This window comes from Pogonomyrmex barbatus, unplaced genomic scaffold (genome assembly GCF_055798465.1).
Source record: "Pogonomyrmex barbatus isolate J1 unplaced genomic scaffold, ASM5579846v1 scaffold20, whole genome shotgun sequence".
NCBI classification, from domain to species: Eukaryota; Metazoa; Arthropoda; class Insecta; order Hymenoptera; family Formicidae; genus Pogonomyrmex; species Pogonomyrmex barbatus.
This window is the reverse complement of record NW_028297117.1, coordinates 2,695,527-2,710,700: the sequence shown is the minus strand read 5'-3', so window position 1 is coordinate 2,710,700 and position 15,174 is coordinate 2,695,527. Positions and strand designations below refer to the sequence as shown.

At 29.1% G+C, this 15,174-nt stretch overlaps 2 protein-coding genes and 1 non-coding gene across 5 annotated transcripts; 2 read left to right on the top strand and 1 right to left on the bottom strand.

Moving 5' to 3' along the window:
- The first annotated feature begins 3,137 nt into the window (after positions 1–3,137).
- TRNAR-ACG (transfer RNA arginine (anticodon ACG)) lies at positions 3,138–3,210 on the top strand. Its single transcript has one exon. It is a non-coding gene; the product is annotated as a tRNA-Arg (tRNA).
- A 4,027-nt stretch (positions 3,211–7,237) lies between these two features.
- KFase (kynurenine formamidase) lies at positions 7,238–9,766 on the top strand. Of its 2 annotated transcripts, none has more exons than XM_089077714.1 (8): positions 7,238–7,465; positions 7,555–7,762; positions 7,817–7,918; positions 8,412–8,546; positions 8,813–8,891; positions 9,075–9,266; positions 9,347–9,482; positions 9,547–9,766. In XM_089077714.1, exons 2-8 carry the CDS (start codon positions 7,738–7,740, stop codon positions 9,685–9,687), a joined length of 810 nt encoding a protein of 269 aa, XP_088933840.1. In that variant the 5' UTR covers positions 7,238–7,465; positions 7,555–7,737; the 3' UTR covers positions 9,688–9,766. The 2 variants fall into 2 exon arrangements, with proteins under 2 accessions (XP_088933840.1, XP_088933839.1); XM_089077713.1 differs by having other exon boundaries at positions 7,239–7,465; positions 7,555–7,645.
- Positions 9,752–13,899, bottom strand: Daxx (Daxx-like protein). Of its 2 annotated transcripts, XM_011641912.3 has the most exons (5): positions 13,533–13,899; positions 13,076–13,227; positions 11,687–12,884; positions 10,921–11,577; positions 9,752–10,835 (listed from the first exon to the last, which is right to left on the bottom strand). In XM_011641912.3, exons 2-5 carry the CDS (start codon positions 13,142–13,144, stop codon positions 9,961–9,963), a joined length of 2,799 nt encoding a protein of 932 aa, XP_011640214.2. In that variant the 5' UTR covers positions 13,145–13,227; positions 13,533–13,899; the 3' UTR covers positions 9,752–9,960. The 2 variants fall into 2 exon arrangements, with proteins under 2 accessions (XP_011640214.2, XP_088933838.1); XM_089077712.1 differs by lacking the exon at positions 13,076–13,227.
- Between the last annotated feature and the right edge of the window lie 1,275 nt (positions 13,900–15,174).

The window sequence follows — 15,174 nt, the reverse complement described above, 5'->3', positions numbered from 1 at the left end:
CAATATTAATGATCCAACAAAATTATTTTTAGATCTATATCAAATTTTTAGATACTTCAGCAAACTTGTTCTTTCCGCAAGCATAATATATCCTTATCATGATATGTACTGAAAGACGTTATTAATATAAAGATATTAATCATTATATAATTATATAAATTAGTGTGCTAATTCCATTCGTCCTGTGCGCATCGAATCGTAAATCATTCACGATCGTGCGCTGTTGGACGCTCTAAATATAGAGGTAGTGTGATGAAATCTGTACCTCTTCGCTGATTAATTATTCTCGCTAAATCTATATTTAACAGATTACCGCTTAGTCTATCAAAGACCGAGTAACGGATAAGGATAACTGCGATACATCGTGTTCGTATATCATCCTTCGCGGTTAACGTCAGCGGAATAACGCTATCTGGCTAAGCAACTATCGTGTTACGTTGAGAAGGCATCAGACGTTAAAGCAGCAGCCAGCTGTTTGAGTCATCTCGTGAAACAGCGTCTGAATCGTCACCTCGTTATCTGCTGTTCAGGTAGAACCAAGCACGGTTCGAATGAATCAGCGAGCTGTTCCGTGAAAAAGACGTAGCGTCAAGAATGGTCCATGAAAAGCTCGCAAATTCAAACCGGTTGAATTCAATCAATTTAATTCTCAAACTTAGACAGGCAATATAATCGTTTTAACGTGACATTACTTTTCGAATATCTTTCGCGTTTATTGTCACATTTCGTAAAATAAATGTTTTATGCGATAACGTTTCGATTGCTTCGATTAGCGGTATAAAATATATAATATAATGTTTCATATAAAAAAATCTCTAAAAAAAATCTTATAATTTTTATCTGAATAACTTTTATTTAGTCTTTACGGTGCGTAAATGGCATTACGATATAATTGCGCGCTGATATCAGTTAAGACAGGTATATCTATCAACCGCAAAAAATGTAGATAAGGTAAATTATATACTATCATGCAATCTAGGAAATTACAATCTTTTTATTGATATACCAAATCTGATGCGAGAGATAAAAAACCATAATATTACGATTATTGAACATACAATCGATATTACATATAGTATCGCTACGTGCGATCCCACATGTGCTTATGATTCAGACATACAGACTTCTATATAGTATAACAGAATATTTAATAAATTCGTATGACAAGATATGAGGCAATTTTACAGATAATTATATTTACTCTGAACATGAAGTACTATATAGTAAATGTTAGTGAAATGCTATATGAGGAAACATAAAACTTGTATAAATTAAAAATATGACATGTGTATATGATTTTTAGTCCGCACTGAATATAGCTTTAATAAAAATAACGATATAGCTTTAATAAAAACATCATTTTTAGTCAATCAAATTTTAATTTAAGAGAATTTTTAACTTGCTGAAGAAGGCTTAGTATAGTCGAAAGGTTCAAATATTCAAACTTGTCAGTTGACATGTTGTATTTTGATTCGTTTCCATAAATATTTTTATATCAACGATACTTGTTTTGCTCGTTTATTTATTGGTCTTATTGTTTGTTTATTGTTAAGAATATCGTTGTTAACAGTTCAATGTAATAGAATATAATAGAAGTATACTTGGATATTTAAACTTATATTTGAAATTTCTTTAATTATATTTGTATCTATTCTTCATTTTTCTATTTTAAAGTATAAAGAGCAAATTTTATAAAATCACTTAAATTGAGATTGATATTTGTTACTAACAAAAAAGTTATTTAAAAATTCTAATAATATCAAAATTATAATAAGACGATTTACTTAATTATTTAAATAAAAATCTTCAATTACTCCCCACTCAAAAACATATTTAAATCTGTAGATTTGTTTGAATTATTATTTTGCAGCTTATAATATGTATTTATGCTTTATTGTAATGTACAATATCTAATTAAAAAAAATTAATAATAACGTTTTAAACAAATTTTACTTTTTCAAATTCTGTAAGTAAAACAGACAGTCGATATTTTTGTATTATCTAATTTGTAGTAAATCGTTTCTCAGTTAGAGAAAGCTAATCAAGGCTTTTCTTAAATGTGATAACTTTTTCAAGAGTTTTTTTTATACTTGCGATTTATACAATATATGTATACCATCATTAATATTCCTGTTACTAAATTAGGAAGTACATATACGAGAAATTGTTTAATGAATTATATGTTAAGACGATGCTGAGAAGAACAAAACTGCTTAACGTGGTCTTCGTTGCGATGAAAGTTGTTTTATTTTTTCGTCATACGTTTTATAGTTTCATAGTTTTCATAGTTTTTATTAGATTTATAAATTTACAATTCATTTCATGGATATCGTGTGCAAGAATATTTGAAATCTTACTAACTAAACATGCGTTTTACACTTGGCTATGATTCACCAGGTGGGTCATACTTCAGTATATTTACTTTCGTAAATATACGCTCAGCACTCTCTTAGTGGATGCCCTTACTCCTTTCACTCCATAGAATTGAGGAGAGGACTTTGCATCTCGCTATTAACTTATATCATTTTCTCTATGGAACTGAATATATTAAGAAATATCTAGTCATATTCTTCTAGATTAATATTAATTTAAATATGTGTTCTTTCGTTCTGGATAATCTTCACTTAATCGAAAGTTCTGCCATCAACATTTTGTTAAATATTACGTATATTTTCAAAATTGCTTACTAACCAACATATTTTATCGTAAAATTATAAATATTTAAAAATAGCTCAGCCATTATTTTTTACAGAGATTGTACAGTAAATTAAAGAGATTGTACAGTGTGCGATACTACTGAAAAAAATTCATTCTTTGAAAATATAGCTCAAGTATATAGCTCAAGTAGTTAAGATAGTGATAATGATAAGATAATGATAAGTATGTGTTAATATGATGACAAAAATATAATAAGATAATGATAAGTATGTGTTAATATGATAACAAAAATATGATTTTATAATTATCTTATATATGTTTCAACGCAGACAAGTTGAGCAGAACATGTTAGATACATGGGGGTTATTAAATTTTGTTGTAAGTGACATAATAATGATAATCATTATATATTTCATAAGTAGGAAAGTAATGAATATGAACATTTTTATACATGCCACGAAGATCATGTGGTCAAGGACGGTCCTGTGGCGCAACGGATAACGCGTCTGACTACGGATCAGAAGATTCCAGGTTCGAATCCTGGCAGGATCGTGGATCTTTTTTTCTTTAATTTATATTTTTATTTGATTTTAAAGACATCACTCTTAGCAGAATAGAAAGAGAGAGAGAAAGAAAATTATTAAATTTTATTAAAATATAATTTATTAAAAAAATTTTTTTTAAAGATCTCTATTCTTTAGAAAAATCTGAAGAATTTCTGAAGATTTATTATTTAGAATTGTTTATTTATTAAAACAAAAGCATGTTTTTAAAGAAAAATGTTTTAAATAAAAAGATCTCTAGCAAGATTTCTATTTGTCATTTGTCATTTATATTATTTTTGTGCAATAATTTCTAATCGAAACTGTACGATATGATGATATTATAGTACTGTTACATGTTAACATAGAAAAATTACTGGCTAAATTCATGCTTTATTTAATCATATTTATGAAGAATCACGATTTCGCTTCATATACAGCCATATATTTTCATTAGATTGATTGAGATTTAAATATTATATATATAAGAGACTATAAAAGAATGGCACAAACAGAGAAATTATCACAATCTTCTCATTTATTTTTTTCTAATGTAAATAGTAATTTTATATTATAATTTTACGTGACTAATAATATCACATTACTAAATATACTAGATATAAAAGTAAAAAAACATATATATATTTCTTATTCTTATTAATTAAGTAATTATTACACATTCACGTTTTCATACTATAAGTTAGTTTCATACTAAAGTTTAATTTTTCACATTTTAAATAATTTATTTATATTATGTATTTGTTATATATCTATATCTATCTTAATAATTAATTAAGCAATTTTTAAATACTACTTACGCATTTTGTATCATAAGATCTTTCATTTAGAATGATTATCACAACAATGTTATCATTTCATATTGTACATTTAACAAGTCATTAACTTATCTTAATTTATTCTTTTTATCTACTCTTATAATTACCATCTTTCATTATAAATAGGCCGTGTTAAGGAAGATCCTACTGTGTCTCTTGTCTTACATCTGGTGTCATGGTCGTGCATATTTCTATCGTGAATACAATGCATGTAAAAAGATACCTATTTAACGTCACGCTCAGCATTAATTGCTGTCGCGCGTAATCGGTAGGTCAAATAAATTAACCTATCGCCGTTGATTCTTCATTACATACGAGGACTTAGGACGAGAGTAAGAAACATGTGAGTTGACAAAGTCCATAAAGAACCACAAAAATCCGGTAGCTATTTCAACGTGTAACACGCTACCGTGTTAAGGAAACTATCCAATCTTCGAACGTCACTCTATGATTCAAATATAGATAAAAGAAACTTTATAGATATATATCTATAAAGATAAAACAGTTAATATACACATACATATATTTTTTTCAACAAATTTTAAAATCTTTCTTGTATAACATTTTACACATATAAAATTTTGTGTGTGTGTGTGTGTGTGTGTGTGTGTGTGTGTGTGTGTGTGTGTGTGTATTTATCAAAATAATTCTAATTTTATTCTGTGGCTAATTTTACAAATAAACATTTTATTATTTAATTTTTTCTTCACAAAGAGATTTCATTATATTTTAATTTAATTTGTATATTAATGTTAATTTATGTTAAAGAGTTTTAAGTTTAGATTAAATTAAAAAAGCGCAATAGGTAAAAAGAAAGTTTTTCATTTTCTAACAATTAGCGTTACACCAGCTTTTGATGGAAATTGTCATTTAATTTCTAAGCTTATATATTTAATGTAATTTTGTCTTTTATAGCTTTAATGTTCCTATGGTTAAAGAAGAATCTAAGGAATCGTCCATCTGTAACTTTACAATGTTGGTCTAATTAACATTTGTCATATGATGCCATGGTCACTAGTTCCTTTCAAAATTTGAGGTCAGTGATCTGTTTGGTATTTCAATACACACACACACATACCAAGAGAGTTTGTCTTGAAAAGGAAATTCCAGTAGCCGAATGAAGTCAAACGAAGCCAAATTCTTCTTGTTACACTAATATAAAATTTATCAATTATCTTTTTATTTCAAAACATACATATTTTATATAATAAATATGTTAAAATGAGAGTACCATAATATTTTTGTAAATTTGATTTATGAGAGAAAAATTTCTAATATATTTCTAATCTAATCTACAACTAAGCTTATTATTCATTTCCCTTTTTTCTCTTTATTTTATTTTTTAACTTGCCCACTACATTAAGCATTAGTTGTGATGTCTGCAATTTCGTTTGTTAAATGAAATTAAAAATTGCTTCTATACTAGTTAAAAATTACTTTTTTGCAATCTTTCCTTTGTATTTAAAATTTGCCCATGTTCCTGTTGTTTTATTTTTATACAATCCTTTTCTTTGTTTTATTTTGTTTTATTAAGTCATTTCTTGTAGAAATACGATACTTTTTCCTGGACTTTTAATTCTCAAATAAATGGTTTTCGTTTGAGATCGTCGATTTTCGAAATAGAATTTCGGTGATGCGACAAATCGTTGCGATGCCGACCGAACGCCCGGTCGGTCGAGCGGGCATTCTTATGAATCAACTCGAGAATTTTTGACTGCGACGGGTTCCTCTTACCTGCGGCCTGCGGGTAGGCGTCGACGCGGCACGATTCTCGATACATCAGCTGGTATGGTGCGGGTATCTGTAACTTCTCTCTTCCTCTCAAACGGCGGGCGAGCGACGTGTGCGAGAATGGAACGACTAAGAAGAGAAGGACTAAGAGAGAGAGAGAGAGAGAGAGAGAGAGAGAGAGAGAGAGAGAGAGAGAGAGAGAGAGAGAGAGAAAGAGAGAGAGAAGAGAGGGCCGGTTTTTCTGGTTTTCCACCTCCGCACCTCGTGGTCTCTCTTGTAGTCTTCTCTCGTTACCTTCGCACAATGAGATGCGTACGCGTCTTCACGTGACCACTCGACAAACGAATAATCTATATATATATATATGCATACATGCACTGAGAAAAAAATGTTGTTGAATCAGCAGCATAGTTTAATTGGAAATAATTTTGTTAATTCAATGACATTATTAATGAAACAGTATCATGCTTTTGTTTTAATAATCAAGATCTTCGTTAATAATGTCATTGAATTAACAAAATTATTTCCAATTAGACTAATACTGTTGATTCAACAGCATTTTTTTCTCAATGTGCACACACATATATTTGAAAAAACAGAAACATATTGTATTAATATTTCGATTTACATAAAAATATGTTCTATTCATTGTTGCCGTTCTAGCAAAGTTATTGTTTTAAACATATGTGTAAAACAGATATTTAATATGTGCATTAAACATTAAATTATTTTCATATGCATTTTTCAAACGTATTTCAAAATATATATCTTAAAAAAGAATTACGAAAATACAGATTTTAGAATAAAAATATATTAATATTATATTATATTTAAATATTAATATTATATTTAAATATTAATATTATATTTATTTCTATAATTATTTCATTTTTATAATTACAAGTTTATAATTTATTTCTTTTATTCATTCCATAATCGTAATGTAAAAGATATACAGAACATATGATTAATTTTACGCAAATCGAAAAAAAGAAGAAGTATCAAACGTTGTATAAAATTATACGTTGTCATATGATCCATTGCTAATGTTTGATTATAAATTATGTATCTGGAGTAACTAATTACATATACGTACATATGATATTTGAATATCGAAAGGATGACAATGTAAGGCATGGCTGATGTCTTTTTATCTTAAAATATAAAAATATGACATGTATAAATAGAAAAAATAAATAGGAGCGAAAAACATATTTTAAAATATAATATTCTTTTATACATATATGCGTGTAAAATATACATGTACAGTGATAAAAATAGATAGAAATATCGTTCTTTATTATTTCTTTCTCACGCAAACTTACAAAAAGTATGAAAATAGAATAAAATAAAATAAAAATTGTGGAAATTATTTTTTTTTTAAAATTCAAATCTTGTTAAAAAAATATAAAAGTACTTGTTATTGATAAAGCTTAATTGTAACCTAAAGACTCGATAAGAACTCGATAAGAAATCAATATGTACTTTAACCAGAGCTCTACCTTCTCGGCTTACACATTAAAATAGAAATACTTGAAATCGCATATACAAAGACATATACATTGATACGGAAAGCCAGGAAAGTGCAACGTACAGAGAGAATAGTGGCAGTATCTAACGAGCATTATTGTGAATAACGTCGAGTAATCACGAGCAATTTTCTCTGGAAAATTAAGCAGTTAATCGAAGATGACTACTGTACGTAATTTCGTCGCGATACTCTCGGTCATACTTGTCTCCGAAGTAACGAGATAAAATTTAAACGATCGATTTATTTGATTTTAAAGGAACAGGAGCGACTGTACACTCCAAGCGAATGGAGTAAGCGATACGGATCCGATGAATTACTCGATTACTTCTTCAAATTCTGCAAAAAAGGTAAAACAAACGCTTCCCACTGAGTCTTTCTTCTCGATGACAATTGCGAATAAATCTTCGCGAGCTTCGTTAAAATCTTTTTGTTGATCTTGATGATCGCAACGCGCCGTGAAAAAGGTGAGTCTGATGTATCATGTGATCGGGTGACCATGAAGGTTTCTTTTGTCGCAGTTACAGAAAACGTTCGAGAAACTATAAAATGCGAACTTAACGTGCCGTATGGCCCTACAGAGCGCACAAAATATGATATATACGGTACAGATTTGCCCGATGGTACGTAATAATAATTTGACTCGTGTAAAATAACGAGAGAGAGAGAGAGAGAGAGAGGGGGGAGGGGGGAGAAATGAAAAGGAAAAAAAAAATTTACGAAAACCGGTTATTTTATCTGTAAAAATTTCTCATTTCTCGTTTTCTCATTTCTCGTTTTCGATAAACAAGACGGAATTCACTTCCAAGGTTGCAAGCTTTCACTTGCAAATTATATTTAGTGTCTAGTCTGTCTTAAATCATTTACTTCTTAAATCATAAATAAGAAATGCATTTATGTAAAATAAAAATTTATAAATAGGAAACGGTAATTTAATTTGTTTAAATTTGAAATAAAACTGTATGAATGATAAAAAAGTGTTTTTGTTGCATATATATATATATATATATATATATATATATATATATATATATATTAGTATTTACAAGAGATATTATAATTTTATAAGGCTTTTATTAATTAATGATGATATTAAAACAGTTTAATGTATTTTAGATTCACCGATATTCGTGTTTATTCACGGCGGATATTGGCAGGAATTCAGCAAGGATCTCTCTGGATTCTCAGTACCGTTGTTTGTTCAAAATAAGATCAAAGTAATAACAGTTGAATATGATCTGTGCCCGGATGGTGAGATAAGTCTAAATTCTATTAAATTTATTAATATGATTAATCTGTTTCTTAATGTTGATTATATTTATCTATATTACATCTGCAATTCACATATTCATATCATCATTAAAAAATATGATTGAAAGGAATTATGCAGGGATTTATAAAAATATCTTCAAATTTTATAATTTATTATATTAAATTTTAAAAGATTATTTTATTATTACAATAATTATATCAATTTACAATGAGACTTGTTATTTTCGTCTAATCATTATTTTTAGTAAAAATTGGGAATATAATAGCCGAGATAAAATTAGCAGTCACACAAATATTAAAATATGCGACTGAGTCAGGTTCCAAGTAAGCTTAATATATCTTAAGTTTCTATTCGTATATAAAATTAAGGAGAAACATATATCATTTGTAAAATGTGAATGCCATTACCTATGTACGCTTTATATATATATATATATATATATATATATATATATATACACACATACATACATACACACATACATACATATACACATGTGTATATAGGTGTGTAATTATCGCTGGACATAGCGCAGGAGCGCATTTGACTGCGTCTCTATTGCACGATGACAAATGGATCAAAGACATGACACAACAAGGATACTTCGCGTTATTAAAGGGAATCGTATTGATAGGTGGAATTTACAAGTTACAACCCATAATCGGTACCAGTCATTCGGTAGCCCTCAAACTGACTGAGTAAATATTTGATTTCTTATTAATCGGATATGTATACTTTTTATAACGCGCACGTGAATATATTATGTTATCGTTTTCAGCGAAGAAATAAAGGAATTTAGTTTTTCCACTTTTGAGGAAACAAAAAATCGTCGTATCCGTGACTTGAAAGTTATCATAGCCGTAGGTGATAGTGATTCTCCAGCATTTGTAGACGAATCGCGCGAATATACTCAGGTACTTAATTAAATATTATATATTGTGCGGATCTACATTGTAACCAGAAATTATATTGTTTCAGAAAATTATTTCTATCGTGGATAATGTGGAATATCTTTTACTTCCAGACATCGACCATTTTGATATAGTGGAGAAACTTTTAGATCCAAACTATCATCTTGCTAAATTGATATTGAAATGCTTTCAATCTAATGTTCGTTAAACAAATACGTAAATAATATTATTTATTATAAGGCACTATATATTCATTATAAATGTAATTAAAATCTGATTCAAGAGATTTTTATTAAGAATTATATTAATATATTTCTTTATATATAATTTATCTCATAATTAAATTAAAAATATTTTATATAATTGTATTAAAGATATTTAATATTAAAATTAATCAGCTTGTTGAATTAATATTGTTCAAATCGAGGTTATTTTTTGTATAACAATGATCTAAGATAACAGCTTTTACTATATGTTTGAGTCATTTAGATTTTGTCTTTGATGAACTCACTTCCGTTGGTTTAGAGATAAATTGCGCTGTCGCTTTTTTAGATACGATAATCTTAGGTTGGATGATTTGTAATACAGTATCCTTATTTCCTTTGAATGTTACATCATTTGTTACAGTAACGGCATTCACATTTTGCAATTGATTTTGTCGAGTAGCTGTTTGAATGGGTAATCGGATTATTGTAGATCCTGCACGGATGTCCCGTACAGGCGCTATAATTTGTCCCGTTCGCGTGTTTACCTTCAAATAATTATTTGTGATATTTTGAACAGTAATTATATTCGAATTTGAAGGTACGAGCTTTGTTGGAGATTTCACTAAGGGGACTAGCTTGTCTCCAACTTGTAAAACGCATTTGTTAATGGGTATTAGCTTAGTCGTATTAATTTGGTTGCTTTCATTAGTTAAATCAACTACTTCTTTAATTTGGTCTGTTCCTTTTGGCGCATTTTCTTGAATAGTCTTTTCCGTTTTATGCTGAGTGTCTTCCCAAGTCATAGGAGGTTTAGCGAATGAACGTAGTCGCAGTAGAGGTTTCTTTCCTTCCGGTTGCTCATCATTTGGTATATCGATTACTTCGTCCATCATATTTTTCGTTATTACTTTTGGTATATCATTCGTCTTTGCTACATTTCCCGTCAGCTTTATTACATTTTCTGTTGTCAATTCTACTGTATCTTCTGTTCTTAGCTCCTCTGCTGTATCCTTTATTCTCAACTCTGCTGTAATATCAGTGCTCACAGCTGTCATTTTCCTGGTTACTGCATCTGCTATACCCTCTGAAATCTTCTTTGTTGCAGGATCTGTTATTTTGGGTACATCAGTTTCCATCACCGCTAGATCCTCTACAACATACATATAAAATACATGTATATGATTCTTCCATTTTGATAAAAACTTAATTTTATATATCTTCAATCTTATTAATACCACTTGTGCAGTTTGTTGTAGAAAATGCTGGTAACAAGTCCTCTTGTATTTTAGTTTCCCCAATCTTTTTTATAATTGATATAGTATTACTATCACATAATTTTTTAATCTTTTCACTAACTGTCCTGGTCTCATTTTTTGACACTGCCGCATTTTTTTCTACAGTTTTTATTTTAACTTTTTTGATACATTCCTCTGGTATAATTTTTACAGTAGTTTTATTTGAAATAGTTTTATCTGTAGCATAATATATATTTGTTACATTTGTATTAAGTTTGCTTTTTTCCATAGATAATTCATTTTCTTTAACTGTGCTATTCATATCTTCTTCAACATCACTATCCTTCTCACTTATCAGAGATAAATTATCTTCGTTCTTATCTTCAATTATACTTTCTTCTTCATCTTCATCTTCCTCCGAAGTTGTATTTTCATTAATTTGGTCTTTTATTTCTTCTTGTTTCTTTGTATATTTGTCAAATACGGCAGCTAATCGTTTCTCACCCTCAATACGATTATCGGATAATTTTTTTGCTAAATTTTTATCTTTTACAGCTGGATCTTCAGAATTTTCAAGATATAAAGAAAAGGTATCCCAATAATCATTGCGTCTTGCGCGTTGTAAGTGTTCTCCAAGTTCTCGGAAAGCTTTTTTTGCTGCAATATATATCAATAATATAACATAAAAATATGTTAACTAAATACATAATAAAATATATTACGTAAATAAAAATGCTCATAAACTTAAAAAAATAATATATCTTACCTATTTGTTCTTGTGTTTTTCTATCCAAACATAAATTTCTTTTGTGATTACACCTAGTAACACATTCCAAAATATCCCTATAATCAGGAAATATTATATCATCTGTAAGAGCTCTATTTTTTTTCATTTCATTTCGTTTAATAATTTTAGAGTTAATAAAACTCGTTATTGCTTGATCCACAGCAACAATCTGAGTTGTGTTTAAATGTTTAGGACGCAAATATGTACGTCCCGCATCAGCATTTTCTCCTGTTAGTTCACAAAGCTTACTATACAATTCTACCATTTTCCGTTTATACCTCTCGACTTTTATATAATTACTGTCATTTTCTTCATTAAAGTCAACTTCTGCGTCTTCCAATTTTTTTATAATTGACTCGCACTTTTTCATAGCATGTAACACTTGCTTAATCTTTCTTCTTGTCTTAAGAGTCTCTTCATTATTATTATCATTCATATTATTATTATCATCATCATCATCATCATCACCATCACAGTCTGATTCTATTTCATTATTAATTGATGTATTGTATGTAGCAAAAGAAGTAGAAGGAATTGCATCATAGGTCTCATTTTGTAAAATTCCATTGCATTGCGTATTCTTTTTAATTTTTTTCTTCATCTCGTTCATCACCTCTTCTATGTGCACATATATTTTTTTGCCATCCTTCATGATAGCTTCACGCTTCTCATTTAGAAAAGAGACAAAATTTTCTGATCTAACATATAATGGATCTAAGTTTTCATACCGTCTCTTTAATTTATCAATAATTTTTTCCATATCTGTTTTATCATATTCTGGACATTTTTGCAGACACAAACTTATAAATAAAGGAAAGACATCATGTGGAATATACGATATCTTTTTCTTTTCTTTTACAATCAATTGTGTCTTTTCAGCTATCACTTCCTGCTCTTCTTTTGATTGTACATTGTTATTAGATCTAACAGATGTTTCTTGACGAACATATGTAGAATCTAGATCAAGTTTATTTATTACTTTAAATGTCTCTTGATTTGTATTTAACTTTATCTTCTTCTCCATATTATTATGAATTATCTTTTCTTCGTTTTTTCGTTTTAGATGATGTTCTTCAACTTTTTCATCATTATTAAATAAAATTTCCAACTTTCCAGGAATAATAGATCCATTATTAGCTTCTATACAATTGACCTTAGATTCTTCCGATTCATTTTCCTACAATAACAAAATTTCTAATCAACAACAAATTTTGATTTTAAGATTTTATTGAAAATTTAGATTATATATTAATTCTTTCTTTTTTTTTTTTTTTTTTTTTTTAATAAAACTATCACTCTTGTAAAACTTCTGTTAAGAAATTACTTCTGTAAAGAAATTAAGACAGACAAATTTTATTAGAATTCTACCTTTTGTGAATTTGTCTCATCATCGGATGAAATACAGATGATTTCCATTTCCATTATTTTATATGACATAGTAAATTGTAAATTCGTGTTACCGCCAACCGGATCCGCACTTACTGCAATTTAATTCCTCGCGAACCGTTTTGAATGATTTCCTGTCAAACAGCGACATATTGATAGGAGTGTGTATTCTTATCGGTTATAAAAAACTGTGAATTCAACAACGTATATATCCAATTCACGATCTGTATGTGATATCCAGTGAAATGTCTTCATTTAACCGAAAAGACATCCGTTTTGGTATTTTTCGCAACCGTGCGTTACTTGCTGTTAATATTCAAAAAAGGATTTCGTGTGTGAACACACATTTTCGGTTTCTTGGAAATAGTAACTTTAAGAGTACCACGAGCACATCGGAATTTACCATCGAGAACGGGAAGGCACCCATTCTGCTACTTGCCTTGCTTCCAGTTATTTTGCTGGTCTCGCGAACGATTCGTTGAGAAGATACGAATTCAAGTATGCAAAAGTCCACGCTTCTCTTTCCCTCAATGAATAGTTGACGCTCAGATCAACGAAATAATACGTATTTAGACTGATTCGTTCCTTAATCTCGGTTCTAATGGCGACAAAACAGTACGACGATACAGGATTCAAAAGAACTTCACATAGAAATTTTGGATTACTGTCCGCAATAACCAAAATACGAAGATTGGACGCTCACTAATGTGTATATTCAATATTTATTGGCTAATAGTTAGGGAAATTCGATTCTCAGGGTTGGTATCGATACAAATGAGAACAGTAAAAAGCTCTGATCGATGAAACAGTCGAAAAAGAGAAGAGAAAATCGTCTAAAGATTTGTTCACACGTACTGCATTATAATCAATTTGACGAAAATAACAATATGGCGTTCTTCATGTTAGATGTGTGATTGGTTAACTCATCATACGTTACGTGACGCAAGATTGCCTAAACAGACCTTAATCCAATTAAAAAATGAAATATTTTATCATAGAGTGCGCTAGTGTCGACGAGATGCGCAGTGCTTTCTGCGCAAAGCATTCTGTCAACAGCGCAATCTACACTGAATGCTTTACAGTAAAGCAGCTATGCATATAGATGTTGTATTACGTGATTGGTCATCAAATGGAAAAATTCTCAGGATTTTTTAAATTCTCCATTTTTTTATAGTCAATTATGTGATAGTTAATAGTATTCATAAGTGACGTTCAGAGAGATGCTATTAGCGCTACAAATGCAACATTTCAACACTGTTCATAAATCAATAACGCAATAGCAATAGCAAGTCTCATGAATAGCAGCGTAACATTTATATTAATCTTGTGTTTACTAGAGATTGATTTCAGATCTCAGATGGAAAGAGAATTGGATAATTGCATTTGTATAATTCGACCAATTAACGTAAGGCTTTAAAACTGCATCGACGTATGTACTGGACGAAACATATGGCAAAATTTCTTGATTTTTTTATCTTGACGAATCCAGAAAGAGAGCAGTAAATGTATATACATGGATCTTTTTTCTACTATTTATTTATTGAGAAAACGTCTAACAAAAAGGAGTACAATAATTTATTTGTATAAATTGAACATATTCTTAATGTGATGCAATTTTTAAATATATAATTCCATTTATAAATGTTGTAAAGCTGAAATTATTATATATTATATTTAATTATTAATAAATAATTATGGTTTCTACTTATTTATTATATAAAATAATTAAATTGAAGATAATTATACTATCAGCCACATGTCTCTGGTCTACAAAAATTGCTCTTATTCCTATATTGTCCTTTTCTACATTTCTACATTTCTACATTTCTCAAGACAATGACTGCTTTCCTTCTAAAAAATATAATCAACATACTTGGATGTATTCTAAAATTCATTATTAATATTGAAAATCTATAGTTTACGTAATGTGTACATTATCAGTGCTAGTAGTAAATTTTAAAACATCTCTTGACAAACTCAATCGACAATATTCGATTTTCTTTCCAAGAAAAATCAAAACATATCAATTGAGTTTAAACGAAATTATAAATGGAAGAACGCAATTTGCGTTTAAAGTGTTC